Genomic DNA, 27,266 nt, shown 5'->3' with positions numbered 1-27,266 from the left:
GACTATAGGGAGAAATTAGTTAGGATATTGCGAGAAAAAGTTATTAGGGGATTTCAAGAAAGGCTATGGAAGTGGGGCTGGAGGGAAGAAGCCAAATTGAAGACTCATTTCTGGTTTACAATTGATGAGATAGATATAGAGGCAAGCATGGTGAGAAAGAAAGGGAGGAGTAAAGAATGACCTCAAGATTTCGAGCTTGGAAATCCTTAACTAAAATTATAAGACATAGAGGAGAAAATAAGGAATTGTAAACATGTCATGCTTGAGGTTCACATAGAATGTTCTGGTGAGGATAGTACAAAAAACAGCTAGATATAGAGCTCAGGTGCGGGCTAGAACCTGGGGCTATGTGGTAATCATTTTATAGATGATGGGTAGGTAAAGTACAGCCCGTGGGCCCAATCTGGCCCAACACCTGTTTTTGTAAATAGAGTTTTATTGGGATCTAGCCAAACCCATTTGCTTTTATTCAGTCAATGGCTGATGTTGAGCTACAATGGCAAAGGTGAGTAGTTGTTACAAAGATTGCATGGCCAACAAGGCCTAAAATATTTTTTTCAAGCACTTTATAGATACAGTTTGCCAACCCCTGCTGTAGATGTTACTTGAACCTTTAAGAGTGAATGAGATTGTATAGGGAAATGTCCAGAAAGGAAATCCAAACCCAAAAGCTTCACCTGTAATAACTAGGTGAACTAGGTTTTTTTGTTTTGTTTTGTTTTTTGAGGGAAAAATATCCCTGTCTCCTTTAAATATGGCAAAAGAGTCCCCTGTAATTGGAAAGGGGTCACATTAAGTGTTGATGTCTGTAAGTCTGTAATACAGTTCAAATAAGATCTGTCTTTTCTGTTTGTTCATGTGGCAGTAAATGGAAATTTATGAGATACAGGGGAAACAAAATGTGTAGAATTTAGCAGTGGAGAGAGGGAATAGAGGCCTGAGAATGAGTTCCCAAACTCCAATATTATAACCACTGTGAGAAACAAAATCAAAGAACCACTCCAAACTGGTGAAGCCTGAGAATCAGACTCACAACCTATAGAAGAATAAAGATGAAATAAGCTGGGTGTTACAAAATAAAATGTCAATCCAGAGCTGTAAAAAGGCTAGCAATGGATATATTGAAAACAATAAAACTGAATGAGAAAGCTCACTTTAAAACACTGTATTTGTTTATTTGCCCAGCTCTATAAATATTTCAAATTATAAAAGTCTTAGTTACAATGAGAGAATAACTAGCAGAGTTGGGGGGTGTATGAAGTGGGACAGAGGCTTATTTTTCACAGCACACACTTTAATTTTTCCACTGTACAGCATTATTTTGTTCTGTTTGTATGCCTTGCCTTAAAAATTAAAACAGAATGTCTTGCTGTGAAAAATATATATATACATTCTATTTCACACTATACACAAAAATATAATACTGGAGGATTATAGACATGAATGGGAAAAAGAAAATTAATAAAACTTTTATAACAAAGTAAAGGCATATTTGTAAATGAATATTGAGTAATGGAAGATTTCTTAAAGAGATGTATAAAGCACTAATCATAAAATAATAAACTGGATTATATTGTATGTTAATAACTTCTGTACATCAAAAGACGACCTTGAGAGAGTGAAAATGAAAGTCACAGAGTGGGATAAAATATTTGGAACACACATATAAATAATATAATGTGTATATCCATAATCATGAAGAATTCCTGTAAATCTTTAAGAGCAGACTATCTGGTAGAAAATTGGGAGAAGTTCTTGAAATGTGAGAAGGGGCACAAAGAGGGCTTCTGGGCTGCTGACAATGTTTTCTATTTTATCTGGATGGTATTCATAGAATGATCACTTTGTAGTAAATAACAACTGTGTTTTATGTTTCACAATAACACCAAGACTTTTGTCATCTTCACAAAATAAGAAATACAAATGGCCAATAAACATGGAAAGATTTTATCAGCTCCATTAGTAGTCAGGAACTTGCAAATTAAAACTAAAATAACATATCACTATATACCACCCAGAATAGTTGAAATTTAAAAGTCTGATAGTACCACATGGTGGTGAGAATATGGAACAACTGGAATTCTCATACACTGCTACTTGGACTATAAATTGTAAATAAGAGTATAAACTTTCATTCACTACTACAACTAGGGGTAAAAATGATTTGGCATTAATTGGTAATATTAGAGATGTGCATGCATGACTGATGGTCCATCAGTTTCACTCCTAGGTATATACTCTACAGAAATGCTTGTGTACACATTCCAGGAGACAGGTACAGGAATACCTATAGCGGCATCATAGTAGCCCCAAACTAAAAACAACCTAGATATTTATTAACAGTTAAAAAAGAAAATCACACTATGGAATAGTATACAGCAATGTATAAGCAAAAATATGGATTAATCTTTTTTTTTTACATCTTTATTGGAGTATAATTGCTTTACAATGGTGTGTTAGTTTCTGCTTTATAACAAAGTGAATCAGTTATACATATACATATGTTCCCATATCTCTTCCCTCTTACGTCTCCCTCCCTCCCACCCTCCCTATCCCACCCCTCCAGGCGGTCACAAAGCACCGAGCTGATCTCCCTGTGCTATGTGGCTGCTTCCCACTAGCTATCTACCTTACGTTTGGTAGTGTATATATGTCCATGCCTCTCTCGCGCTCTTTCACAGCTTACCCTTCCCCTCCCCATATCCTCAAGTCCATTCTCTAGTAGGTCTGTGTCTTTATTCCTGTCTTACCCCTAGGTTCTTCATGACATTTTTTTCTCTTAAATTCCATATATATGTGTTAGCATATGGTATTTGTCTTTCTCTTTCTGACTTACTTCACTGTATGACAGACTCTGGGTCCATCCACCTCAGTACAAATAGCGCAATTTCGTTTCTTTTTATGGCTGAGTAATATTCCATTCTGTATATGTGCCACATCTTCTTTATCCATTCATCCGATGATGGACACTTAGGTTGTTTCCATCTCCGGGCTATTGTAAATAGAGCTGCAATGAACATTTTGGTACATGACTCTTTTTGAATTATGGTTTTCTCAGGGTATATGCCCAGTAGTGGGATTGCTGGGTCATATGGTAGTTCTATTTGTAGTTTTTTAAGGAACCTCCATACTGTTCTCCACAGTGGCTATATCAATTTACATTCCCACCAACAGTGCAAGACTGTTCCCTTTTCTCCACACCCTCTCCAGCATTTATTGTTTCTAGATTTTTTGATGATGGCCATTCTGACTGGTGTGAGCTGATATCTCATTGTAGTTTTTATTTGCATTTCTGTAATGATCAATGAAGTTGAGAATTCTTTCATGTGTTTGTTGGCAGTCTGTATATCTTCTTTGGAGAAATGTCTGTTTAGGTCTTCTGCCCATTTTTGGATTGGGTTGTTTGTTTTTTTTGATATTGAGCCACATGAACTGCTTGTGTATTTTGGAGATTAATCCTTTGTCAGCTGCTTCATTTGCAAATATTTTCTCCCATTCTGAGGGCTGTCTTTTGGTCTTGTTTATGGTTTCCTTTGCTGTGCAAAAGCTTTGAAGTTTCATTAGGTCCCATTTGTTTATTTTTGTTTTTATTTCCATTTCTCTGGGAGGTGGGTCACAAAGGATCTTGCTGTGATTTATGTCATAGACTGTTGTGCCTACGTTTTCCTCTAAGAGTTTGATAGTTTCTGGCCTTATATTTAGGTCTTTAATCCATTTTGAGCTTATTTTTGTATATGGTGTTAGGGAGTGATCTAATCTCATACTTTTACATGTACCTGTCCAGTTTTCCCAGCACCACTTATTGAAGAGGCTGTCCTTTCTGCACTGTACATTCCTGCCTCCTTTATCAAAGATAAGGTGACCATATGTGCGTGGGTTTATCTCTGGGCTTTCTATGCTGTTCCATTGATCTATATTTCTGTTTTTGTGCCAGTACCATACTGTCTTGATTACTGTAGCTTTGTAGTATAGTCTGAAGTCAGGGAGCCTGATTCCTCCAGCTCCGTTTTTCGTTCTCAAGATTGCTTTGGCTATTCGGGGTCTTTCGTGTTTCCATACAAATTGTGAAATTTTTTGTTCTAGTTCTGTGAAAAATGCCAGTGGTAGTTTGATAGGGATTGCATTGAATCTGTAGATTGCTTTGGGTAGTAGAGTCATTTTCACAATGTTGATTCTTCCAATCCAAGAATGAGGTATATCTCTCCATCTATCTGTATCATCTTTAATTTCTTTCATCAGTGTCTTATAATTTCCTGCATACAGGTCTTTTGTCTCCTTGGGTAGGTTTATTCCTAGATATTTTATTCTTTTTGTTGCAGTGGTAAATGGGAGTGTTTTCTTGATTTCACTTTCAGATTTTTCATCATTAGTGTATAGAGATTTCATCATTAGTGTAGAGGTTTCTGTGCATTAATTTTGTATCCTGCTACTTTACCAAATTCATTGATTAGCTCTGTAGTTTTCTGGTAGCATCTTTAGGATTCTCTGTGTATAGTATCATGTCATCTGCAAACAGTGACAGCTTTTCTTCTTCTTTTCCAATTTGGATTCCTTTTCTTTCCTTTTCTTCTCTGATTGCTGTGGCTAAAACTTCCAAAACTATGTTGAATAAGAGTGGTGAGAGTGGGCATCCTTGTCTTGTTCCTGATCTTAGTGGAAATGCTTTCAGTTTTTCACCATTGAGGACGATGTTGGCTGTGGGTTTGTCATATATAGCCTTTATTATGTTGCGGAAAGTTCCCTCTATGCGTACTTTCTGGAGGGTTTTTATCATAAATGGGTGTTGAATTTTGTCGAAAGCTTTCTCTGCATCTATTGAGATGATCATATGGTTTTTCTCCTTCACTTTGTTAATATGGTTTATCACATTGATTGATTTGTGTATATTGAAGAATCCTTGCATTCCTGGAATAAATCCCACTTGATCGTGGTGTATGATCCTGTTAATGTGCTGTTGGATTCTGTTTGCTAGTATTTTGTTGAGGATTTTTGCATCTATGTTCATCAGTGATATTGGCCTGTAGTTTTCTTTCTTTGTGACATCCTTGTCTGGTTTTGGTATCAAGGTGATGGTGGCTTCGTAGAATGAGTTTGGGAGTGTTCCTCCCTCTGCTATATTTTGGTAGAGTTTGAGAAAGATAGGTGTTAGCTCTTCTCTAAATGTTTGATAGAATTCGCCTGTGGAGCCATCTGGTCCTGGGCTTTTGTTTGTTGGAAGATTTTTAATCACAGTTTCCATTTCAGTGCTTGCGATTGGTGTGTTCATATTTTCTATTTCTTCCTGATTCAGTCTTGGCAGGTTGTGCATTTCTAAGAATTTGTCCATTTCTTCCAGGTTGTCCATTTTATTGGCATAGAGTTGCTTGTAGTAATCTCTCATGATCTTTTGTATTTCTGCAGTGTCAGTTGTTACTTCTCCTTTTTCATTTCTAATTCTATTGATTTGAGTCTTCTCCCTTGTTTTCTTGATGAGTCTGGCTAATGGTTTATCAATTTTGTTTATCTCCTCAAAGAACCAGCTTTTAGTTTTATTGATCTTTGCTATCGTTTCCTTCATTTCTTTTTCATTTATTTCTGATCTGATTTTTATAATTTCTTTCCTTCTGCTAACTTTGGGGGTTTTTTGTTCTTCTTTCTCTTATTGCTTTAGGTGCCAGGTTAGGTTGTTTATTTGAGATGTTTCCTGTTTCTTAAGGTAGGACTGTATTACTATAAACTTCCCTCTTAGAACTGCTTTTGCTGCATCCCATAGATTTTGAGTCGTCGTGTCTCCATTGTCATTTGTTTCTAGGTATTTTTTAATTTCCTCTTTGATTTCTTCCATGATCATTTCGTTATTAAGTAGTGTATGGTTTAGCCTCCATGTGTTTGTATTTTCTACAGATCTTTTCCTGTAATTGATACTCTCATTAAGTTGTGGTCAGAAAAGATACTTGAAACAATTTCAATTTTCTTAAATTTACCAAGGCTTGACCTGTGACCCAAGATATGATCTATCCTGGAGAATATTCCATGAGCACTTGAGAAAAATGTGTATTCTGTTGTTTTTGGATGGAATGTCCTATAAATATCAATTAAGTCCATCTTGTTTAATGTATCATTTAAAGCTTGTGTTTCCTTATTTATTTTCATTTTGGATGATCTGTCCATGGGTGAAAGTGGGGTGTTATAGTCCCCTACTATGAATGTGTTACTGTTGATTTCCCCTCTTATGGCTGTTAGTATTTGCCTTATGTATTGAGGTGCTCCTATGTTGGGTGCATAAATATTTACAGTTGTTATATCTTCTTCTTGGATCGATCCCTTGATCATTATGTACTGTCCGTCTTTGTCTCTTCTGATAGTCTTTATTTTAAAGTCTATATTGTCTGATATGAGAATTGGTACTCCAGCTTTCTTTTGGATTCCATTTGCATGAAATATCTTTTTCCATCCCCTTACTTTCAGTCCGTATGTGTCTCTAGGTCTGAAGTGGGTCTCTTGTAGACAGCAAATATATGGGTTTTGTTTTTGTATCCATTCAGCCAATCTGTGTCTTTTGGTGGGAGCATTTAGTCCATTTACATTTAAGGCAATTATTGGTATGTATGTTCCTATATCCATTTTCTTAATTGTTTTGGGTTCGTTATTGTAGGTTTTTTTCCTTCTCTTTTGTTTCTTGCCTAGAGAAATTCCTTTAGCAGTTGTTGTAAAGCTGGTTTGGTGGTGCTGAACTCTCTCAGCTTTTGCTTGTCTGTAAAGGTTTTGATTTCTCCATCAAATCTGAATGAGATCCTTGTTGGGTACAGTAATCTTGGTTGCAGGTTATTCTCCCTCATCACTTTAAATATGTCCTGCCATGCCTTTCTGGCTTGCAGAGTTTCTGCTGAAAGATCAGCTGTTAACCTTATGGGGATTCCCTTGTGTGTTATTTGTTGTTTTTCCCTTGCTGTTTTTAATATGTTTTCTTTGTATTTAATTTTTGACAGTTTGATTAATATGTGTCTTGGCGTATTTCTCCTTGGATTTATCCTGTATGGGACTGTCTGTGCTTCCTGGACTTGATTAAGTATTTCCTTTCCCATATTAGGGAAGTTTTCAACTATAATCTCTTCAAATGTTTTCTCAGTCCCTTTCTTTTACTCTTCTTCTTCTGGAACCCCTATAATTCGAATGTTGGTGCGTTTAATGTTGTCTCAGAGGTCTCTGAGACTGTCCTCAGTTCTCTTCATTCCTTTTCCTTTATTCTGCTCTGCAGTAGTTATTTCCACTATTTTATCTTCCAGGTCACTTATCCGTTCTTCTGCCTCAGTTATTCTGCTATTGATCCCATCTAGAGTATTTTTAATTTCATTTATTGTGTTGTTCATCGTTGTTTGTTTCATCTTTACTTCTTCCAGGTCCTTGTTAAACGTTTCTTGTATTTTCTCCATTCTATTTCCAAGATTTTGAATCATCTTTACTATCATTATTCTGAATTCTTTTTCAGGTAGACTGCCCATTTCCTCTTCATTTGTTAGGTCTGGTGGGTTTTTATCTTGCTCCTTCATCTGCTGTGTGTTTTTCTGTCTTCTCATTTTGCTTATCTTACTGTGTTTGGGGTCTCCTTTTTGAAGGCTGCAGGTTCGTAGTTCCCATTGTTTTTGGTGTCTGTCCCCAGTGGCTAAGGCTGGTTCAGTGGGTTGTGTAGGCTTCCTGGTGGAGGGGACAAGTGCCTGTGTTTTGGTGGATGAGGCTGGATCTTGTCTTTCTGGTGGGCAGGTCCATGTCTTGTTGTGTGTTTTGGGGGTGTCTGTGGCCTTATTATGATTTTAGGCAGCCTCTCTGCTGATGGGTGGGGTTGTGTTCCTGTCTTGCTAGTTGCTTGGCATAGGATGTCCAGCGCTGTAGCTTGCTGGTCGTTTAGTGAAGCTGGGTGCTGGTGTTGAGATGGAGATCTCTGGGAGATTTTCGCCATTTGATATTATGTGGAGCTGGGAGGTCTCTTGTGGACCAGTGTCCTGAAGTTGGCTCTCCCCCCTCAGAGGCACAGCACTGACTCCTGACTGCAGCACCAAGAGCCTTTCATCCACAGGGCTCAGAAGAAAAGGTAGAAAAAGTAGAAAGAAAGAATTAGTAGGAGTAGAAAGGAGGGAGGGAGGGAGTGAGGAAGGAAGGAAGGGAGGAGCGAAGGAAGGAAAAAAAAGAAATAAAGAAGATAAAGTAAAATAAAGTAAGATAAAATATAATAAAGTTATTAAAATAAAAAAGTAATTATTAAGGAAAAAAAAACGGACGGATAGAACCCTTGGACAAATGGTGGAAGCAAAGCTATATAGACATAGTCTCACGCAGAAGCATACACATACACACTCACAAAAAGAGGAAAAGGGGAAAAAATCATAAATCTTGCTCTCAAAGTCCACCTCCTCAATTTGGGATGATTTGTTGTCTAAAGGAGGGAAGGAAGGAAAGAAAGAAAGAAATAAAGATAAAGTAAAATAAAATAAAGTTATTAAAATAAAAAATAATTAAGAAAATTTTTTTTTAAATAAAGGAAGGATAGAACCCTAGGACAAATGGTGGAAACAAAGCTATACAGACAAAATCTCACACAGAAGCGTACACATACACACTCACAAAAAGAGGAAAAGGGGAAAAAATCATAAATCTTGCTGTCAAATTCCACCTCCTCAATTTGGGATGATTCGTTGTCTATTCATGTATTCCACAGATGCAGGGTACATCAAGTTGATTGTGGAGCTTTAATCCACTGCTTCTGAGGCTGCTGGGAGAGATTTCCCTTTGTCGTCTTTGTTCTCACAGCTCCCAGGGGCTCAGCTTTGGATTTGGCCCCTCCTCTGTGTGTAGGTCGCCGGAGGGCGTCTGTTCTTCGCTCAGACAGGACGGGGTTAAAGGAGCCGCTGATTCGGGGGCTCTGGCTCACTCAGGCCGGGGGGAGGGAGGGGCACGGAGTGCGGGGCGAACCTGCGGCGGCAGAGGCCGGCATGACGTTGCACCAGCCTGAGGCGCGCCGTGCGTTCTCCCGGGGTAGTTGTCCCTGGAGCCCGGGACCCTGGCAGTGGTGGGCCGCAGAGGCTCCCCGGAAGGGCGGTGTGGATAGTAACCTGTGCTTAAACACAGGCTTCTTGGTGGCAGCAGCAGCAGCCTTAGCGTCTCATGCCCGTCTATGGGGTCCGCGCTTTTAGCCGTGGCTCGCTCCCCTCTCTGGAGCTCCTTTAAGCAGCCCTCTTAATCCCCTCTCCTCACGCACCAGGAAACCAAGAGGGAAGAAAAAGTCTCTTGCCTCTTCAGAAGGTCCAGACTTACCCGGACTCCCTCCCGGCTAGCCGTGGCGCACTAACCCCCTGCAGGCTGTGTTCATGCTGCCAACCCCAGCCCTCTCTTGGTGCTCTGAAGGAAGCCCGAGCCTCAACTCCCAGCCCCGCCCACCCCTGGGGGTGAGCAGACAAGCCTCTCGGGCTGGTGAGTGCCGGTCGGCCCTGATCCTCTGTGCGGGAATCTCTCCGCTTTGCCCTCCGCACCCCTGTGGCTGTGCTCTCCTCCGCGGCTCCGAAGCTTTCCCCCTGCGCCACCCTCCATCTCCGCCCGCGAAGGGGCTTCCTAGTGTGTGGAAACCTTTCCTCCTTCACAGCTCCCTCCCACTGGTGCGGGTCCCGTCCCTATCGTTTTGTCTCTGTTTATTCTTTTGCCCTACCCAGGTATGTGGGGTGTTTCTTGCCTTTTGGGAGGTCTGAGGTCTTCTGCCAGCGTTCAGTAGGTGTTCTGTAGGAGTTGTTCCACGTGTAGATGTATTTCTGGTGTATCTGTGGGGAGGAAGATGATGTCCGCGTCTTACTCTTCCGCCATCTTCCCCGGATTAATCTTAAATGTATAGTATTGAGCAAATGAACCATCTTACCAAAAAATACATATTATATGGTTCCATATATAAGAAGTTCAAAAACATACAACAGCCAAACTCTACTGTTAGAAATGCGTATTTAAATTACAAACTTCTAAGGAAATGATTACCACGAAAGGATGGAGGTTATATTGTGGGAGAAAGAGGGGATAATGATTGGGAGGGGGTTCAAGAGGGATTTCTGACTGCTGGAGATTTTTTAAAAATTTTTTGTCTTGGGTTATGGTAACATGATATTGTATAGATTCTTCTGTTTATCAGTTATATTTCACAATAAAAGGTGTTTAAAAAAGAAATATATATATAGGGTGGTCAGAGCCAGGCATGGTCAACCATGTATTCTGTGCTGGAGTAGTGATTCAGCTTCTGTAAACAAGCTAATTCCATCATGTATTTAATTAATTTCAATCCTGAAAATGAACTTGTTTCTTATACGTCTGATTCCCCACCAGAGAGACAATGACATGGCTTGGACTCTATACTGGTGGTTTGAGTTGCATTTGAAAACCTAAGCAAATATAGACAGAATAATAATAACAAAAACTACTACTCATATTTGTTGAACCCTACCAATTACTGTTCTAAGAAATTTAAATACATTCACATATGTAACCCTCAAAATTAGCCTTAGGAGGGAGATACTACTTTTATAAACTTTTCAGAGAGGTCACTTACTTGCCCAAGGCCACAAAGTAGATGGTGGAGCCATGATTCCACCCTAGGCAGTCTGACCACTGTGCTCTACCTGTGTGAGGAGGCAAGGTCATGGGTTCGGGTATAAGCCTGTGTCCAGTGAGTGGTTGCAGTGAGACAGCCAACTGGAATGGAGTCTAATTATACATGCATGGATCTAGGCTCAGTATATAAATTAGGCATGAGAGAACTGACTTTTGTCTAGAAATGTTAGGAGTAAGATTTAAAAGGCGTATGAGAGGGGTGAGGAAAGTTGAAGCCATGGAAGAATTCCCCAGAGTGAGCCACGTTCTGTAGGAAATATTTCAGTACTGCTAGTATATTTAGGTTTTATTAAATAATTTGATTACTGGGGAAACAGGGATCGGGGAGTGCAGGTGTGGGTAGGTGAGTTAGGTACTATGATTTGAGGCAAATGTCTAATTTAACTTTTATTTATCAGCTGCTATAGTTTGGACCATGAGACTTTCACCAAGAGCCCTCCCACTCACCTAATCAAAGATGAAATAGGTAGAAGGAAATACTCAGCAGCCCAGTGCTGAGTTTGCAGACCTTAAGTATAAAGCCACAATGGATATGTCAGAAGGCTACTAGGGTGTTATTTATTTAAATTTATTTCATGGAATTGAGCATCACCTTAATGGCCTGAAAGTGTTAAAGTATGTCCCAAAGTACCTAAATTATTCCCTAAATGTAATTTATGCTCGAGGATAATCTGACTAACTTGATTTAGAACAGCAGGAAATAAGTTATGCTGCACATAAATGAAGCAGCAGTGTAATTTTAAACACTGCTTGCATAGTGAATGAGGATTTTAATATTTGCAAAATTTTAAAATCACTTGGTTTATTATCCATATGTTTATACTGACATTTTTTTGTTTTTTTATTTATTTGGGTCTACATTTCCTCTTACTGCCAGGAAAAAAAGCAGCAACTTTTTTTTCCCCTTGTAATAATACAGAGGGTAAAACTAATGTTTCTTTCCCTGAATGCTATTTTTAACATCTCTATGTGTTTCTGGTTGTTGCTGCCTTTTTCCTCAGTCATGGACCATCCAGTTAATGGAATGAGAGGAATTTAGGGAGCATAGTGAGTGATTAGAGACTAAATTTATAAATGTAACATTGCAAAACTAGCAAAATTTATATCTATTCATTTGGAATGTTACTTGGTGGGAAAGAGTTTAAGTTTATAAGTAGTCATGATAAAAAATGAAACTTTACATAGTAAATTCAAGAATAGATTTAGATTTGGCTGTTAACAATGTATATTAAAATGCTGGAAAGTATATTTAAGATTTTTATGTGATGCTTAAAATGGAATTTAAAATATTATTACTCACATTAAATGTCGTCACATGTAAAGTTCATGCTTTTATTTAATATTTTGTGTGAATAGAGTTACTTATTTTAACACTAATTTTAATTAAAATTTAATTTTAGTTTTAACACTAATCTGGGCCTGGAACACAGATGTAAGTAGAGAAGCCTGAGCTCTCAGACTGTTTCCCTTCTCTTCCTATCTCCAACTTGGTCTTGAAGAACTAAGGGGTACCATGATCAGTTGTATGGGCTCTGATGGTTTTCTTCTCCTGGAGAATTTAGAGGATAGATAAACTGTGAAGAAGAAGAGGGATTGGATGGGAGGAGGCTTTGTGGAATCTGGTGGAAGATGGTAATTGCCAGTGCAGTGAGTGGTGGAGGGACACATCTGCAGCAGACTGGAATGAAGAGTATTTATAGCACAGATGTTGGAGAAACAGTCACCTCCCAGTAGCTAAAAGGGTTGGCAAGAGGGTAAATCTGGTGATTGGGTTGGGAAAAAAGAAAAGTAAGAAGGGGACTGATGACTGCTACAAAGGTGGGATGGTAAATTATGACCGAATGACAACTCCTCTGTGGTCTGGTTAGCCTCTGCCTGTTTCCCAAACTATGGTGTCAGGAGGATAGTTGGAGATGTTAGTTGTTTGTGTGTGAGACTGACTTTTAAAAAGTATTATGCTTAGTGAAATAAGTCAGACAGAGAAAGATGTTATCTATGTTATCACTCTGTTATCTCTTATATGTGGAATCTAAAAAAAATAAAAGAATGTATATAATGAAACAGAAAGAGAATCACAGATTCAGAGAATAAACTAGTGGTTACCAGTGGGGAAAGGAAAAGGGAGGGGCAAAATAAGAGTATGGGATTAAGTGACACTACTATGTATAAAATAAATAAGCAACAAGGATATATTGTACAGTACAGGGAATATGGCCATTATTTAAAATACAGCCGTAACTTTGAATGGAGTATGGTCTACAAAAATATTGAATCACTGGGTTGTACACCTGAAACTAATATAATATTGTAAATCAACTATAGTTCAATTTAAAATAAATAAATTTTAATAACTATTTTTCTGAATATTCAAAGTATGAAATGCACGTTGCAGAAAAACTTGACAACATAAACATACATATAATGAAAACTAAAATCAACTACAGTCTCACTAAGATGGAACAATGCCAACTATGATTCATTGTGTTTTAGATTCTCATTTAACAACTCTTTGACTCCAGTGATTCAAGTGCCTGTAAGACATATAAAATGTACAATTCTTTTTTTAAAGGGAATAAATTCTTATGATGTATTCTTAAGTCATGTTTTGTGTATTAGCACTGAAAACATATGAAAACAAAATTATTAAATATGCAAACTTTTCCAAGATAATTTTGTGGCTCATGGATATATCATATTTGATCAACTCTAGAATGCCATTATTTATTAAAGGTAGAATTCTTTTTTATAAGCTAGCTATAAAGACTGCCTCTTTTGGCTATCATTGGCTGCCTTTTTTATGCTACCAAAATACTGTCTGTTTTAGATATTTTTAAGGTGAAAATACAGTTAATCATTAAATGCAATATCTGATAGAATGCAATGCACATGTAGATATATAATTAAATATTGGAAGAAAATAAAGAAGAAAAATAGGAAAAAGAGGCCAACAACGATCATGTTGAATTGTTTAACTTGGTGAAAATTCATCTCGAAAACAGGAAATCCCAGCAAATTTAATGTAAGGTGGTAAAAGACACCACTGAAACCAGAGAGATCTGAGTTAGAATTCCCTCTCTTCCATTTAATATCTATTTATCTTTTGGTAACTTACTCAGCATCTCAGTTTTCTCCAGTGGGAAATGGAAGTAATAATTGTTATGTTGCAGGGTGTTTTGTAGGAGTCAGTGGAATGGGATACGTGAAAGCACAGAGCCCAGGGCCTGGTTCATAGTAAATGTTTAATAAATGTGAATTCCATTCCTTTCCCAGTAAAACAGTAGGGAATTGTGGCATTATTTGGGTTCTAAAATTATTTAAAGTTCCTAAATGGAGGTAGAGATCTGAGAAGATCCTCAAGATATTCAAATCTATAATCCATTGCATCTTAAGAGCAGAACTCAGAGAAGTTTGACAGACTACTGTATTGTGAGGCAGCTCTACAGCCAGGAATCTTCAGGATGGCTTTTTTTTTGTGCTGGCAAATGCCTGTTTGGATGGGCATTGGGAGACCCAGTAGATCATGAACCCCATGAAACTTTAAAACTTAACAGTATACAGTATTTTTCACCTTTACCGTACATTAGAATCATCTGGGTGCTTTTAAAAATACCAGTGTAAGGATCCCACCTCCAAAGATACTGATTTAATTGGTCTAGATTGGGGACCCAAAATCTGTGTTTTATTGCTGTTTTTTTTTCTAAATGCCACAGGTGATTGTTATGTGCAACTGTCTTAGGGTAAGCATAAAGCCTTGACTCATATAATTTCTGCCTCAGTCTCTTCTGCAACCAGAAAATGACCAAATGCTTCCTTCTTAATATTCTTTTCATATGAGATGTTAACATATTACCTTGCACTAAATTCCTTCAGCTTTTCAATTTAAAATGTTAGTGGATACAGTGAAACTGGAAGGATAAAGGAAGACAGCACTCATTATCTGTTTTAGACTACTATATCAGTTAGTTTGTAGATTTTTTACATGTAAGCCTATGTATAAGTTACATCTATCATCCTGAATGCTTGAGGATCTTAATGAATAGACGCTTTTAGGTCAAGATATGACTGAAATTGATAGAGTTTAATGAGATAATTTTATTTTGATCCAAAAAATATTTTGACTTTTAGTATCTAGCTTCAAAATACTTAATTTATTAGATGTTAATGTATTTTTTTAATTCCTGAAATTTTATTAAAAATTAAATATTCTCATAGGGAAGAAAACACTAATACTCCATGATAGTTGTTTCCATCTTTGTTTCAATCACAAAATGTATTCATCAATTTTAAAGGGAAAATTACAACCTTTTATTTTAATTCATCCTGTATTCTATACTAATTATTTATGTTAATTGAATTTGAAATATACAAATGTGAGAAGCTATCAAAATAATATCCTTGTTAATGTAATAAAATATATGCTAGGTCCATATAATCTATTTATTTTTCTTGATCCATATTTTAAAATTCTAGGCAATTTGACAGATCTGTTGAAAAATGGCGGCGATTTCATTATGATATGAAGATATTTAATCAATGGCTAACAGAAGCTGAACACTTTCTCAAAAAGACACAAGTTCCTGAGAGTTGGAAACATGCCAAATACAAATGGTATCTTAAGGTAAGTTTTTGAGATCTCTTTTTTTCAAATTGTTTTTATCTTCACCACAACGTCACGACTACGTAACTTCTTTAAGTTCAGGTTGTGGAGGATGATGGAAATTTATAATTTTTGACTTTTGTTGTCAGCACTGCATCTACTAGAACTTGTCATGATGATCATTTTGGAAGACTATGCAGTGGACGTTTTGTGTCAGGATAGGAGTCTAGACGTAGCTGGTTTACCTGATGAACTGCAAAGTGTAATTGAATCTTTGATACAGGGAAGCATCTTACAGAAGGGTGACCTGTGGCTTTGGGGCAGTGTGTGTTTTTGCCTTATGTTGGATTTTGTCCAGGAGGAGAACTTGTGGTATACTTAGCAATCATGTAGTTGCTAGAAATATCCATCATGATGAAATTACAGTTGTTTCCCTAAAGACAATTTGTGGTGATGTAGCAATATTTCTATATATTCTATTGACAAAATGCCTTCTGAGATAGTCCAGAGGCCAAAACAGTGCAGAGTTTATTGGCAGTACTTACTGACTGTTTTATGGTTTTTGTTAATGGAAATGCAACATATGGATTATAACCAGCGTACAGTTTAATTTCAACTTACTGTATCTTTTGATTATGCAGATAAAGTGGATTGTAGAGGTTATAATTTATGTTATAAAGTATATGGCTTAGGTATAAGAAATATTGTGTTTATTACACCAAATCTTAAGTATTTTTGCAACATTTTTTAGTTAAAGTTGTTCAGGTAGCAATTTTCAGTCAAGTAGATTTGAACTATGGCCAGTTTTTGAATGCCAGAAAACACTGATTAAGACAGATGAAAGCAAAGAAAAGGGTAATGTATTAAATAGTCCAGACATTTCAAAATGCTGGATTCACAAAAGCAATATCATTTTCAACCTTACAGTTCTCCATTCGCAAATATTTTTTGCATAGCAAATAGGCCTATTGATATTAAGAAAGTTAGCATTTAAACACCTATGTGTGTGTAAGCTGTGTAAACATAGAAAATGAATAATTTTGAAATCTTGTGTAATTATGTGTATATCAAATTTTTATACACATCAGCATCGGCATTGCAGGTACAGGAAATTTGTGGATTTCCAATCTGCCATCATACAGAAAATACATTTTGTAACAGCACTGAAGTGAATTTTGAGCTAATGCAGCATCACTAGGTTTCTGACTTAAAGGCAGAATTATAAGAGATATAAGGTGTTCTTGAGGAGATTTATAAACCTCTCGCCATTTTCAAAGATATCCATCACAAGGTAGTTACATATATTAATCTGTTTTTGTTGTAAAAATAATATATACTCATTATGAAAAAATAAAGCAATGTAGAAGTATATTGTAGGTATATATATGTATATACCTTCTACTCCACAGAGGGTGGTTGTCTTGATATGGATATTGGTATATATTTCAGGTTGGCATCTCACTCAGAAATGGATACAGAAGGTTTATTAGGAGTGCTTTTGGGAATTGAGCAATTGGTTTATGATGTTCCTTGGTATAGTTTTCTTTGTGTTTCTTCTTCTTGAGGTCTGTTAAGCTTCTTGGATCTGTGTGTCCTTAGTTTTCATCAAATTCAGAAATTTTAAAGGTGTTATTTAAAAATAATATTTTTCTGCCCCGTTCCCCTTTTCAGGGACTCTGATAATATATATCAGGCCACTCACTGATGTTTTGTTCTTTTTATTTTCAGTCTTTTTTTCACTGTAATTCATCTTACATAATTTCTATTGTCAAATGGACTAATCTGATCTTTTACCATATCTAATCTGTGGTTAATCTCATCTAGTGTATAATTTTAACCTCAGACGTTTTGTGTGATTCAGTACATTGCTGAAGTGTGACTAGAGAGTTTTAACATCTTTCATGTCTCTACTCAACATGTCAATCTTTACCTTCTTGAAAATATGGAATACAGTTATAATAACAGTTATAATGTACTTGTCTACCAGTTCTATCATCTGTGTCTATTTGGGGTCAATTTCAATTAATTTTTTTCTCCTTGTTATGGGTGTTATTCTCCTGCTTCTTTGGATGACTGGTAATTTTTGATTGGGTGCCAGATGTGAATTTTAACTTGTTGAGTGCTTGATATATTTGTGCAGATAAATATTAATGACCTTTGTGCTGGAACACAGTTAGTTTGCTTGGAAACAGTTTGATCCTTTGAGTGTCTTCCTCTTATACTTTTTGAGTTTTGAGCAGAACAACCTAAGTCTAGGGCTAATTTTTCCCCACTACTGAAGCAAAACCCATCTCAGTATTCACTCTGATGCTCTGTGAATGATGTTTTCCACTGTGGCTGGCAGGAACAGATACTCTTCCCAGCCATATGTGAACTCTGGTGATTGTTCCCTTTAATAATTTTGTGTAGTTCTCTCCCTAGACAGTGATAGTTTCTTCTCATATAGGAACTGATTGGGACTGAGCTGAAGACTGGAAGGGCGTTCTCTACACATGTCCAATGTTTATTCTCTGTGTATCTGTCTCCTCTCTGATGCTCTGCCCTGTGACTCTAGCCACTTTGGTCTCCTTGGATTCCCAGCTCCATCTCCTCAACTCAAGGAGACTCCGTGGCTTTCTGAGAGTACCTTCATCCTTTGTCATAGCTTGGAACTCTGCCCAAATAGTAAGCTGGGGCAATGGTAGGGCTCGCCTCATTTGTTTCTAATTTCTTAGAGATCACTTTTTTAAAATTACCCAGTGTATAATGTCTTAAAAAACATTGTTCCATACGTTTTGTTCATTTTTAAAAATTTTTAACCAAGAAGTTAAATTTGGTCCCTGTTACTCCAACTTGGACAGAAGCAGAAGTCCAAAACGAACAATTTTTATGTCATTTGATATTTTAGTGTGTTTACTTCTATACAATCTTTAAATTATATGATAATTTTAATTGCCTTGAGAATGACTAAAGGTCTCCACTTCTTGACACTGGGGTTTAGTTGTAATTAATGAACATTTTATCAAAACTTTTTTTCCGTTAATTGGAGAATTTCTTAAAAGACTATTTTATTTAGTCTGTGTTTTACTCAATGAAATAAAAAAGGGAATTCTGGATGTCCAGGGAAAAGTTTTTCTAGCTATGGAACTGTGAATGATATCACAAATATTCTAAACAGTTACTTTTTTTCCCCCCTGGTGATTAGGAAGGTCCAAAATCATGCACATACACGTGTGCCTACCTGCATAGACACACATAAACATAAGACATCTGGAGTTATCTTTCCATTCTGGTAAGTCTCAGAAAAGGGTCCAGAAAGGCACTCTAAGTCACCTCCATTGATAAGAGAAATGGAAACTGGTAATTTCAGCTGTCTTGGTCATTATCATTGTTGACTGACTAATAATGAATAAGAGAGTTTAAATTTTTGATGAGAAATTATTTTAGGAAACAGAATGTAGATGCTACCTGTTAGCAGCAGACAGATTTGTTGCCATGAACCAGTAATGGTTACTTTAAGGAAAATCAACCAAGCAGCCCATGTACTAAACAAATATTTACAGGGGTACACTGGAGTTTAAAGGCTCATGAGAATAATTTTCAGCAAAGATATCATGTCTAGATATGAGATAAAATAATAAACAGGTACATGTTGTAAGTTTAGCTATATAGACTTCTATCAAACTGCATTTTATCTTTTTAACTTTAAAAAAGACAAATCATTGTCCTACTGACACTTGGTGTTACTATTCAAAATAAAGTTGCTGCCAATGCCAAAAAGATTGTCTGGTTCCATGCAACTCAGCTATTGAATGAATGCAATTTAGCTATCACAAATGAATGATAAAATTAAATATATTAATTAATATTTTTCAACATATTCCAAAAATATGTCATGCCACCACGGGGAATCTTTTAAAAATATCATATTTTTTACATGAGAAAATATTAATCATGTTACATGCCACTAAAATTGGTCTGTTAATAAGCTCATTCAATTATTTATTTGTCTCTTAAATATTCATTCAACAAGCAGTAATTGAGTACATATGGAAAATTTTATCACCCACAAAAATATTGACATGCCACATTAGTCTCTAGTAGAAGTTTAGAAAATTGGCTAAAATGTTGGAAGCCACATTCAGAAAGTGTGGGTTCAAATCCCAGCTCCTTTAGCTCCTTTAATAGCTGCAGAATCTTGTGAAGTGTCTTAAATCTCTATGTCTCTGTTTTCTCTTCTCTTAAATAGTAAAAATGAGATGTGCATAAAGTACTTAGAATTGCATTCTCCACAAAATACTCATTAAACGTGAGATCTTATAACTAATCACACTTCCTAAGTGATTAGCCTGTGTCTATAAGAACAAAAGTGCATTTACTGAATTGCTGTCCCCAAACATCTGAAATACAGATTGAATAACCAGGCATTTTCAATAATGCTTACTTTTATGACTTATGATGTTTTCTCAAAGTATAGCTCTTGGATTGGAAAGTGAGGAACATTCCAGTTCAACCAAACAAATCTTCCTCAGAAAGCTGACACATCTGCCTCTTTTTAGAACTAACAAGAATAAATGTTAATGGGAGTTTTCAAAGGGAAAGCTGAGCACCATGAAGGAAAGTTATGAAAATAATGTTAACTCATCTAGTGACAGAGTGAATTGGTGTGCCAACAAGTACCTTGAGTGAAAACAGAAAAGTGGAAATCATAACATGTCCTAACATTTAGCTCTACATGTTCTTCTAGAGTAGAAAGAAATAATTTTTAAAGCACGGGCTGTTATTTTAATGGAGTTGAAAATTCTTGAAGTTGACAGTAGAAACAATAAAAATCAAAATTAGATTGAATTTTTAAAAGAGTAGAATAACCTTGCTATTAATGGAAATGGAACCTGTTTATTTTACGGGACAGTGCTGCTTAGTGAACCGTATTAAAAATTAAGAGCACCTTCTAAAGAGTGTTGCCTTGGGCAAGCATGAGACCTTGAAATCTTAAGAAATTTCTTTTGAAATTAACCTAAAGAAGTAAACAGAAGTAGGATTATTTAGATGAAACTTTTTAGGCTTTAAATCAGTGAATGGTAAGCACACATAGGGAGTGAAACAGCAATGTGTTATTGTGACATTAGTTAACTGCTGTTTTTAGGCAAAATATCATCATCTTAAAGTTAGTCTTCTGGCATATCTTTCAATGTTACTGTGTTTTACTCCATTGTATGGTAGAAGTACAATATATTTTTGTGTATTGCTGTAAATAAATTCTATTAAAAACTGTTTACTTTGTAACATAATGATAAATTTTAATTCATTGTGATTGTGGGTACTTAAGACAGCATGGATTAAGTATGTCATATCATAATGTTTATGTTCATCATCAGATCTCAAAAAGTAGTTTAAATTCATGTTCTAGTTAATCAAAATATGCTTTTTCTTTTCTCAAATTGGAAATTTGCATGGAGAATGGAAAATTACATATAAACTGTATAGTTGTAACATGAGAACATTTTTGTGATCTCTCAGATGAGGAAATAAATCAAGGAGAAAAGGCATTAGTTTCTTGCAGTTGAGGGACATAAGACAAAAAAAAGCATCTAAGAGTGTCAGAGACAATTTTAGCTGCTCTTCAGCTCTGCCTTACCTTGGCTATTTGTGATGGAAGAAAATTCTAGAGCACTTTGTAAAGGACCCAATTCTTACAAGTTTAGATTCCAAGAACACATTGGAGCTGGGTAACTCCTACCCAAAAGCTTGAGACAAAGTGAGTCCATAAAAAAGCTGTCTTCCTCTTACTGGAAATACCCAGACTTTCTAATTATTCTCACCCTGATTTCAGAGCTTGCAGCCTAGAAAGCCTCAAGTAGTAGGTCCCATCATTGAAAAACCATTGGCTTGCTCAGAAACAAAGTGCTGAATGGATGTGCATAGATCACTGACACTACCTGCTGTAGTGAGTGTTCGTATTTTTATTTGGATGTACTTTAATACCTAATTGGTAATCTACTCCCCCAAAGGATTCTATAGGAGATAACTGACTTTGAATGAATATGGAGTAAATCAAAGGCTATCTAGAAAAAGGCATATGGTGTAAAAGACCAAATTGCATACAAGTATGTTTTCTGTGTAGTCAATTTTTACAGTGCTGATTTTACCAGCTGGCTGGTGAGTTTGAAGGCTTCTTAACAGCCGCACTGCTGGGACTCAAATGCTAATAGAAACTTTGATAGAAAAATCATTTGAGTAAAAATTTCTGCCATCTGTTGCCCTTCATTGGGACCCCAATGTTAAGAATAATTCATACTACTGCTGGCCCTTTATATTTCCCCAGCAATAATAAAATTTCATAAGATTTTGTTTGGTGGTCACAAGGCTACCCTGGTTTCTGTAGCTAGAGGATATACACTAACATAAGAGAATCAACATGAAATTTTACTGCGAAGAGAATATTTCTCTAGTCACTTACTTTAGGGTTACAGTGATGTGTAAGTATGGGAATACATCTTAAAGTAAGCTTTCGAATGCTATTAGCTGGTAATGGCATGAGAAGTCAGTCTCTCAATACAGTTAAACAGTTGGGTAGTTCATTCTTACATAAATACCGTTAGCTTTTTACTGCTGCTTAGAAACTCCTCTATAACTTCTTGGCTCCTATGCATCTTTTCAGAAGTAGTAATAACAGATTTATTGGGAGTTTGGCAGAGTGCAGAAATTCAGAGAGGGGCTCTAAATTGTTGCCTGTCAAATGTGTCTTTCATAAGATAAGTATATTAAAATAATTGGATAATCTCAATGACTAGTTTTTTAAGTTCTATTGTCTAGCATGATATGTTTAAGAAGATGAAAAATTGCTCTACATAATGGAAAAGAAGCAATAACCAAAACTATAACTTACTGTAATAGCCACAACTGTAAAGAACTGCTTAAAATGCATGAGAAAACATCCCTAAGGGATCCCCATTCTTAGAGTAAGAAATTATTAGGAGAGTAAGAATCTACCAAAAAAAAAAAAGTGAAGCATGCTAATTGCAAATTCCAAATTGGAAAAAACCCTGCTCACATCAACATGGAAGCAATGTGAAGCAGAAATTATTTAATGAAAAATAAGATTAATGCTAATATAAGTAATTTTTATGAAGTACAATACTTTGCAAAGAGGATGTTCCAGCCACTCTGATCTCATTGCTGTTTCTTCTCTCATACCTTCTTACTATTCCTTCTAGTGCTAGTTCCTACCATTAAACTTGCTTTTCTCTTTGCTAGAGGGTTCTACCCTATCCTCAGTGTTTATCCCCTATGTCTTAATCCCCTCCCTCTCAGGACTTTTGTACACTTCTCTTTACTTACATATGTCCATGTTCTGATGTTATCTTCTCAGATATGCTTTTTGTAAATTCTCCTATTTTAAAAAGATCACACACACGCACACACACACAGGGAGAGAGGATTAATTTCTCTCCAAATTACCCTGCTTTGCTTTCTTCATAACATTGTCAATTGCTGAAATTTTAATATATGTTTGCATGTTTATTTTTTATCTTTCCCACTAGAATGTAAATCTTGCAGGGACCTTGTCTTTCTTGGTCACTAATAGGTCTTCAGTACATAGAACAATTTCTTTGTACATAAAATATATAACACTCACTATGATGAATAATTGGATAAATGAAAGGATTATATTTTCATCATATTATTCCCTAAGGCAAACTATCCGTAAGCTTGTCCTTTCTTCCATTTTTACCCCATCTCATATCCAAGAAATTCTTCCTTCCAAGGAGCTGCCCTCTCCTCTTCTTTCTACAGAACACTTGAAACTCTCGTATTTGCTGAAAGTTTTTAGCAATATGATGGCTTCATTCTCTGACCCTTTGAGTGTATCATAAATATCAAAATCCATTCAACAAATATTTAGTGTAAGCCTAGTGTGTGCAAGGCAGGCACTTTGCTTGCTACTAGGGATACAGACTTGGCAAAGAGCCACCTTTTCCTTAATAAGCTCACAGCCGCATGTGTTCAGCATATGAAGGCCAAGGTAGAAACACATGGCCATATGTAAACACTCTAGAAAGTCCTGGAGCCAGCCTAGGAAAATGGGTCTTCTTTCTACAGCAGTTATTTGTGTCCCTTTAGTCTTTCTTGCCACTCCTCCATTACACCTCTGGGATTCCCAAACTCAATTGGGAGAACGAGATTTCGGGAAACAGCAAAGAGCAATATTGTGAAAGGCAGCATAAGGAAAGAGCTAGCTATGAACAAGTCATACAAAGAGAGTGAGAAAATGTTCTGACGTGAATTTTAAATTTTGAACGAGGATAAAGTTGACAAATTATAGTACAAGAGGCCTGTTCATAGATAAGTTGGTTCAGGATGAACTATTCATCAAGCTGAATAGCAAGTATTTAGTCATAAGAATGGTAAATCTTCCTGCTAGATAACCAAATTATAGGTACAAGCCAGAGACCAGGATTGTTTGCAAACATCATAGTTAAAAAATTTTTTTAATTCTTGCTCTTTTGTGAAGCTATAATTGACAGTATTTTTTTTTTTAGGAGGAAAGATTCAGGGACATAGGTAACTGAAAAATAGTAGATAAGTCTGATATGAGTACATATCAGACTGTGTGGTGGCATATTTCCCCTTGAGGTTTTATTGGCACATTATTATTTTTATTTGTCAATAAATAATTTTAGTTTATAACTTCAACCTGAAACAAAATAATATGCCACAGTAGAATCTAGGGCTCCATGTGGAACATTGAACTGGTCATTATTAGGAGTAAGTATCTCACCTATGACATCCCTCAGATGTTAAGCAATTAAATGAATTTGATATAGTACACTAAATATTATTGACCCTATAAATATTAAATTCTTCAGAAGAGGAATTTTATGGGACCAAATCCTGCCAGCAACCTTTTTTTGCAAATAAGTTTTACTGGGACTCAACTACATTTATTTACTGTCTATGGCTGCTTTCTGGCTACAAAGGGGGAGATAAGTAGTTGCCATGGAGACTGCCTGGCCCACAAAGGCCAAAGGATTAACTATGTAGCTCTTTACAGAAAAAGTTTGTTAATTCTTGCTTTAGAAGATAGAGTCATAAAAAGTTGCAATAAAAATTCAAGGGTCCTTCTTACCCTCTCTTTAAATATTCTTTGTTACTTGAGATATCAGAGAAATAGACTTCAGCCATGCTCGTCAAACACACTGAAAGTCATGGTAACAAAAAAAATAACTCCAAATAGACTTGTTATTTGAGCCAACTTTCAACTCCATGCATTAGGAGAAGGGGTATGCTTAAAAATAAAAAGAGGTTTTAAAGTCACTTAAATAGTGTGTGGTGGACTTAGACATTTTGAAGAGTATATAGGAACTGTTCTCCTTACTGATAGTACCGCCAGGTCCTCTTGATTACCTGAGCAGTCTTCATGGGACAATAAATCAAGTATTCTGCCCAAGAATTGGCAGTTGTTCTGCCAGAGCCTTTCTCCCACCATCTCAGTGGTCCTAAGCATAGGTCCTAAGCTTGGCCAATCATATTCTTCCTTGAGACTTTTAAACTTGAGATAAGAGATATGGTTGGGCTTCATTCGTTCTAATGAGAATGCCTGGTCAAGACCAACAAGCTACCCTTGCTGTGGGGACCCTCTGGAGTCCTGATTGTTCCAAGCCTGATTCTTTGATTTTCCTTTCTGTCCTGTGAACCTCTCCATTTCCTTATCATGGATTTCCTTTTTGGCAGAGGCAGTTTCTTTTGCTTATAAATGAAGAACTCTAAATGGAAACCTAGTGTAATCAGAGAAACTCTTTTTCTAGCCTGATTCCTTTTGTAAACAAGTTTGAGTCCCCTTGGAGAGCCTGTACAGCATAACCATTTGCATGTAATGAACAGTTTGCAATACTTTGAGATTAATGTGCAATTTCTGTTTGACAAGAGAGAAAAAATTAGGATCAACCGTGGTCGTATATTCCAGAATACAAATGTTTGCACACTTTAAGTGTTGTTGGATCATTATATGAGATTCATAATTTTGTCCTGTTATACCCACTTTTGCATTACCATTCAGTCTTAATTTATTATACACTATTAAAAGTTTTTAGGTAATTTGTTCTTATTGCTACTCAGACATCAAAATATCTGCTGGCTGTGAAAATGAATAAATTTAATGTTCCAGCATAGTTCTCCAAATCCTGGCGTGACAATAATAGTACAGGCTTATATTGTATTGTAAATCCTGGTTAATATGATTTTATTTTGAAAATCCCATTTTACTGCTATTTTTAAATAATATATTTTTGAACATGTTACCTTTGAATTTCTATTTGTATTTAAATAATAGATGATACTTGTATGTGCTTACAAAAGGGCAATATATGTATTTTTAAATATTAATAATGTATTGCTGAAACAACCTTTAATTTAAAACAACACAATTATTTTAAAAAAATAATAAGCTATGCAGCATGGTTTAACAGCAGCTTATAAACGGTTGTTTAAGATTTGTATGCTGTAATAAGCAAATTCTACCAATCCATAGTTCATAGGAATTTGCAAATTTTATCTCATTATCAGGGCTATCCCTAAAAGAGTGTTCAGGGCAATTCAACCACCCAAGATAATGTAATCTAAGGAGGCTAAACTGTTGAAATCTTTCATAGTCTCCTTGGGATATCATTAAGAACAGAAATTTTGAAATAGAATTGTAATGATGTTCAAATAAGAGGAGCACACAACACCAACCACTCCAGTACACTGGGCTTAGGAGGCTACCAGTTAGTTGTCCCACCCAAGGGATGGATCTGCCCATAAGATTACCCATATTTTACAGAACCTGCATACCACCACTGCGTTTGAACATTTAGCCGTAGCAATTCCTTATATTTCAATTAACCTTTAAAATCAATACATTTGTTCAGCAAACTTTTACTTTGGAGCTACTCTGTGTCAGACCCTATGCTAGGTGGTCAGGACATAAAAATTAACAGAATCCCAATCTACTCACAGAGGAATCAAGGTTCACTGAAGTTGATGGACATTTAAACAATTGAAACATGAATGGTATATTCAGTAGATGGATATTTAAGCAACTAAGATAACATGTATGAGGTATAATAGAGGTATGTACATAACCGGCACATTGGGGAAAAGGCAAGAAAAGGGGTAACTAACTGGCTAGAAGATTTGGAAGTGCTTCACAGGAGAGGTGATGTGGGAAATAAGTGAGGGAAGCCTACATCCAGAAAAAGGGGGAAACATTGGTATTATAAAAATTGTGATTTGATTAGGGCACAATGAGGTGCTCTTGGACCGATTACAGACACATGGAAAGAAATGGCAAAAGGTGATGCTTAGGACTCATTTCCTTTCCTGTTGGTTACGTTTTGGTTTATTTTTTCTATTTTTCTTTTAATCTAGTGGGCTAGTATTTTCCAAACTGTGAGTCATGAAATCAATTTGTGGCTCACCACAAACGTTTGTGTTTAGTGAAACAAAATAGAAAATATCAGGATTCATCACACATAGGAAAGTATTATTTCCTAGATCTTTTTTTGTTTAATCGTGTGTCTATGTGTGTGTATGTGTGTGTATGTGTGTTGGGTTATTTCTGATTGAGTGTCGCAAGGTAGTAATGTGGTGAGTATAAGGGAAGAATTTAGTTTTTAAAAAATTAAGAAGCCAGTGTAGGAAATGCTTAATTTGGGAAGATGATATAAAATCACTTTTACAAAAACAGGCCCAGCATATAACCTGAGAAAACCATAATTCAAAAAGAGTCATGTACCACAATGTTCATTGCAGCTCTATTTACAATAGCCAGGACATGGAAGCAACCCAAGTGTCCATTGACAGATGAATGGATAAAGAAGATGTGGCACATATAAAGAATGGAATATTACTCAACCATAAAAGGAAACAAAATTGAGTTATTTATAGTGAGGTGGATGGACCTAGAGTCTGTCATACAGAGTGAAGTAAGTCACAAAGAGAAAAACAAATACCATACACTAACACATATATATGGAATCTAGAAAAAAAAAAGGTTCTGAAGAACCTAGGAGCTAGACAGGAATAAAGA

At 36.2% G+C, this 27,266-nt stretch overlaps 1 protein-coding gene across 1 annotated transcript in view; it reads left to right on the top strand.

The window, feature by feature from the left end:
- Positions 1–27,266, top strand: part of DMD (dystrophin) — a 2,107,962-nt gene that overhangs the window by 956,948 nt on the left and 1,123,748 nt on the right. The window contains exon 44 of the mRNA XM_029240038.1: positions 15,091–15,238. Coding sequence (XP_029095871.1) covers positions 15,091–15,238 — 148 coding nt within the window. The remainder of the gene's footprint in view (positions 1–15,090; positions 15,239–27,266) is intronic.

This window comes from Monodon monoceros, unplaced genomic scaffold, assembly GCF_005190385.1.
Source record: "Monodon monoceros isolate NGI ecotype Baffin Bay Population unplaced genomic scaffold, NGI_Narwhal_1 Super_Scaffold_22, whole genome shotgun sequence".
In the NCBI taxonomy this organism is placed as follows: domain Eukaryota; kingdom Metazoa; phylum Chordata; class Mammalia; order Artiodactyla; family Monodontidae; genus Monodon; species Monodon monoceros.
This window is presented reverse-complemented; position numbering and strand designations above follow the sequence as displayed.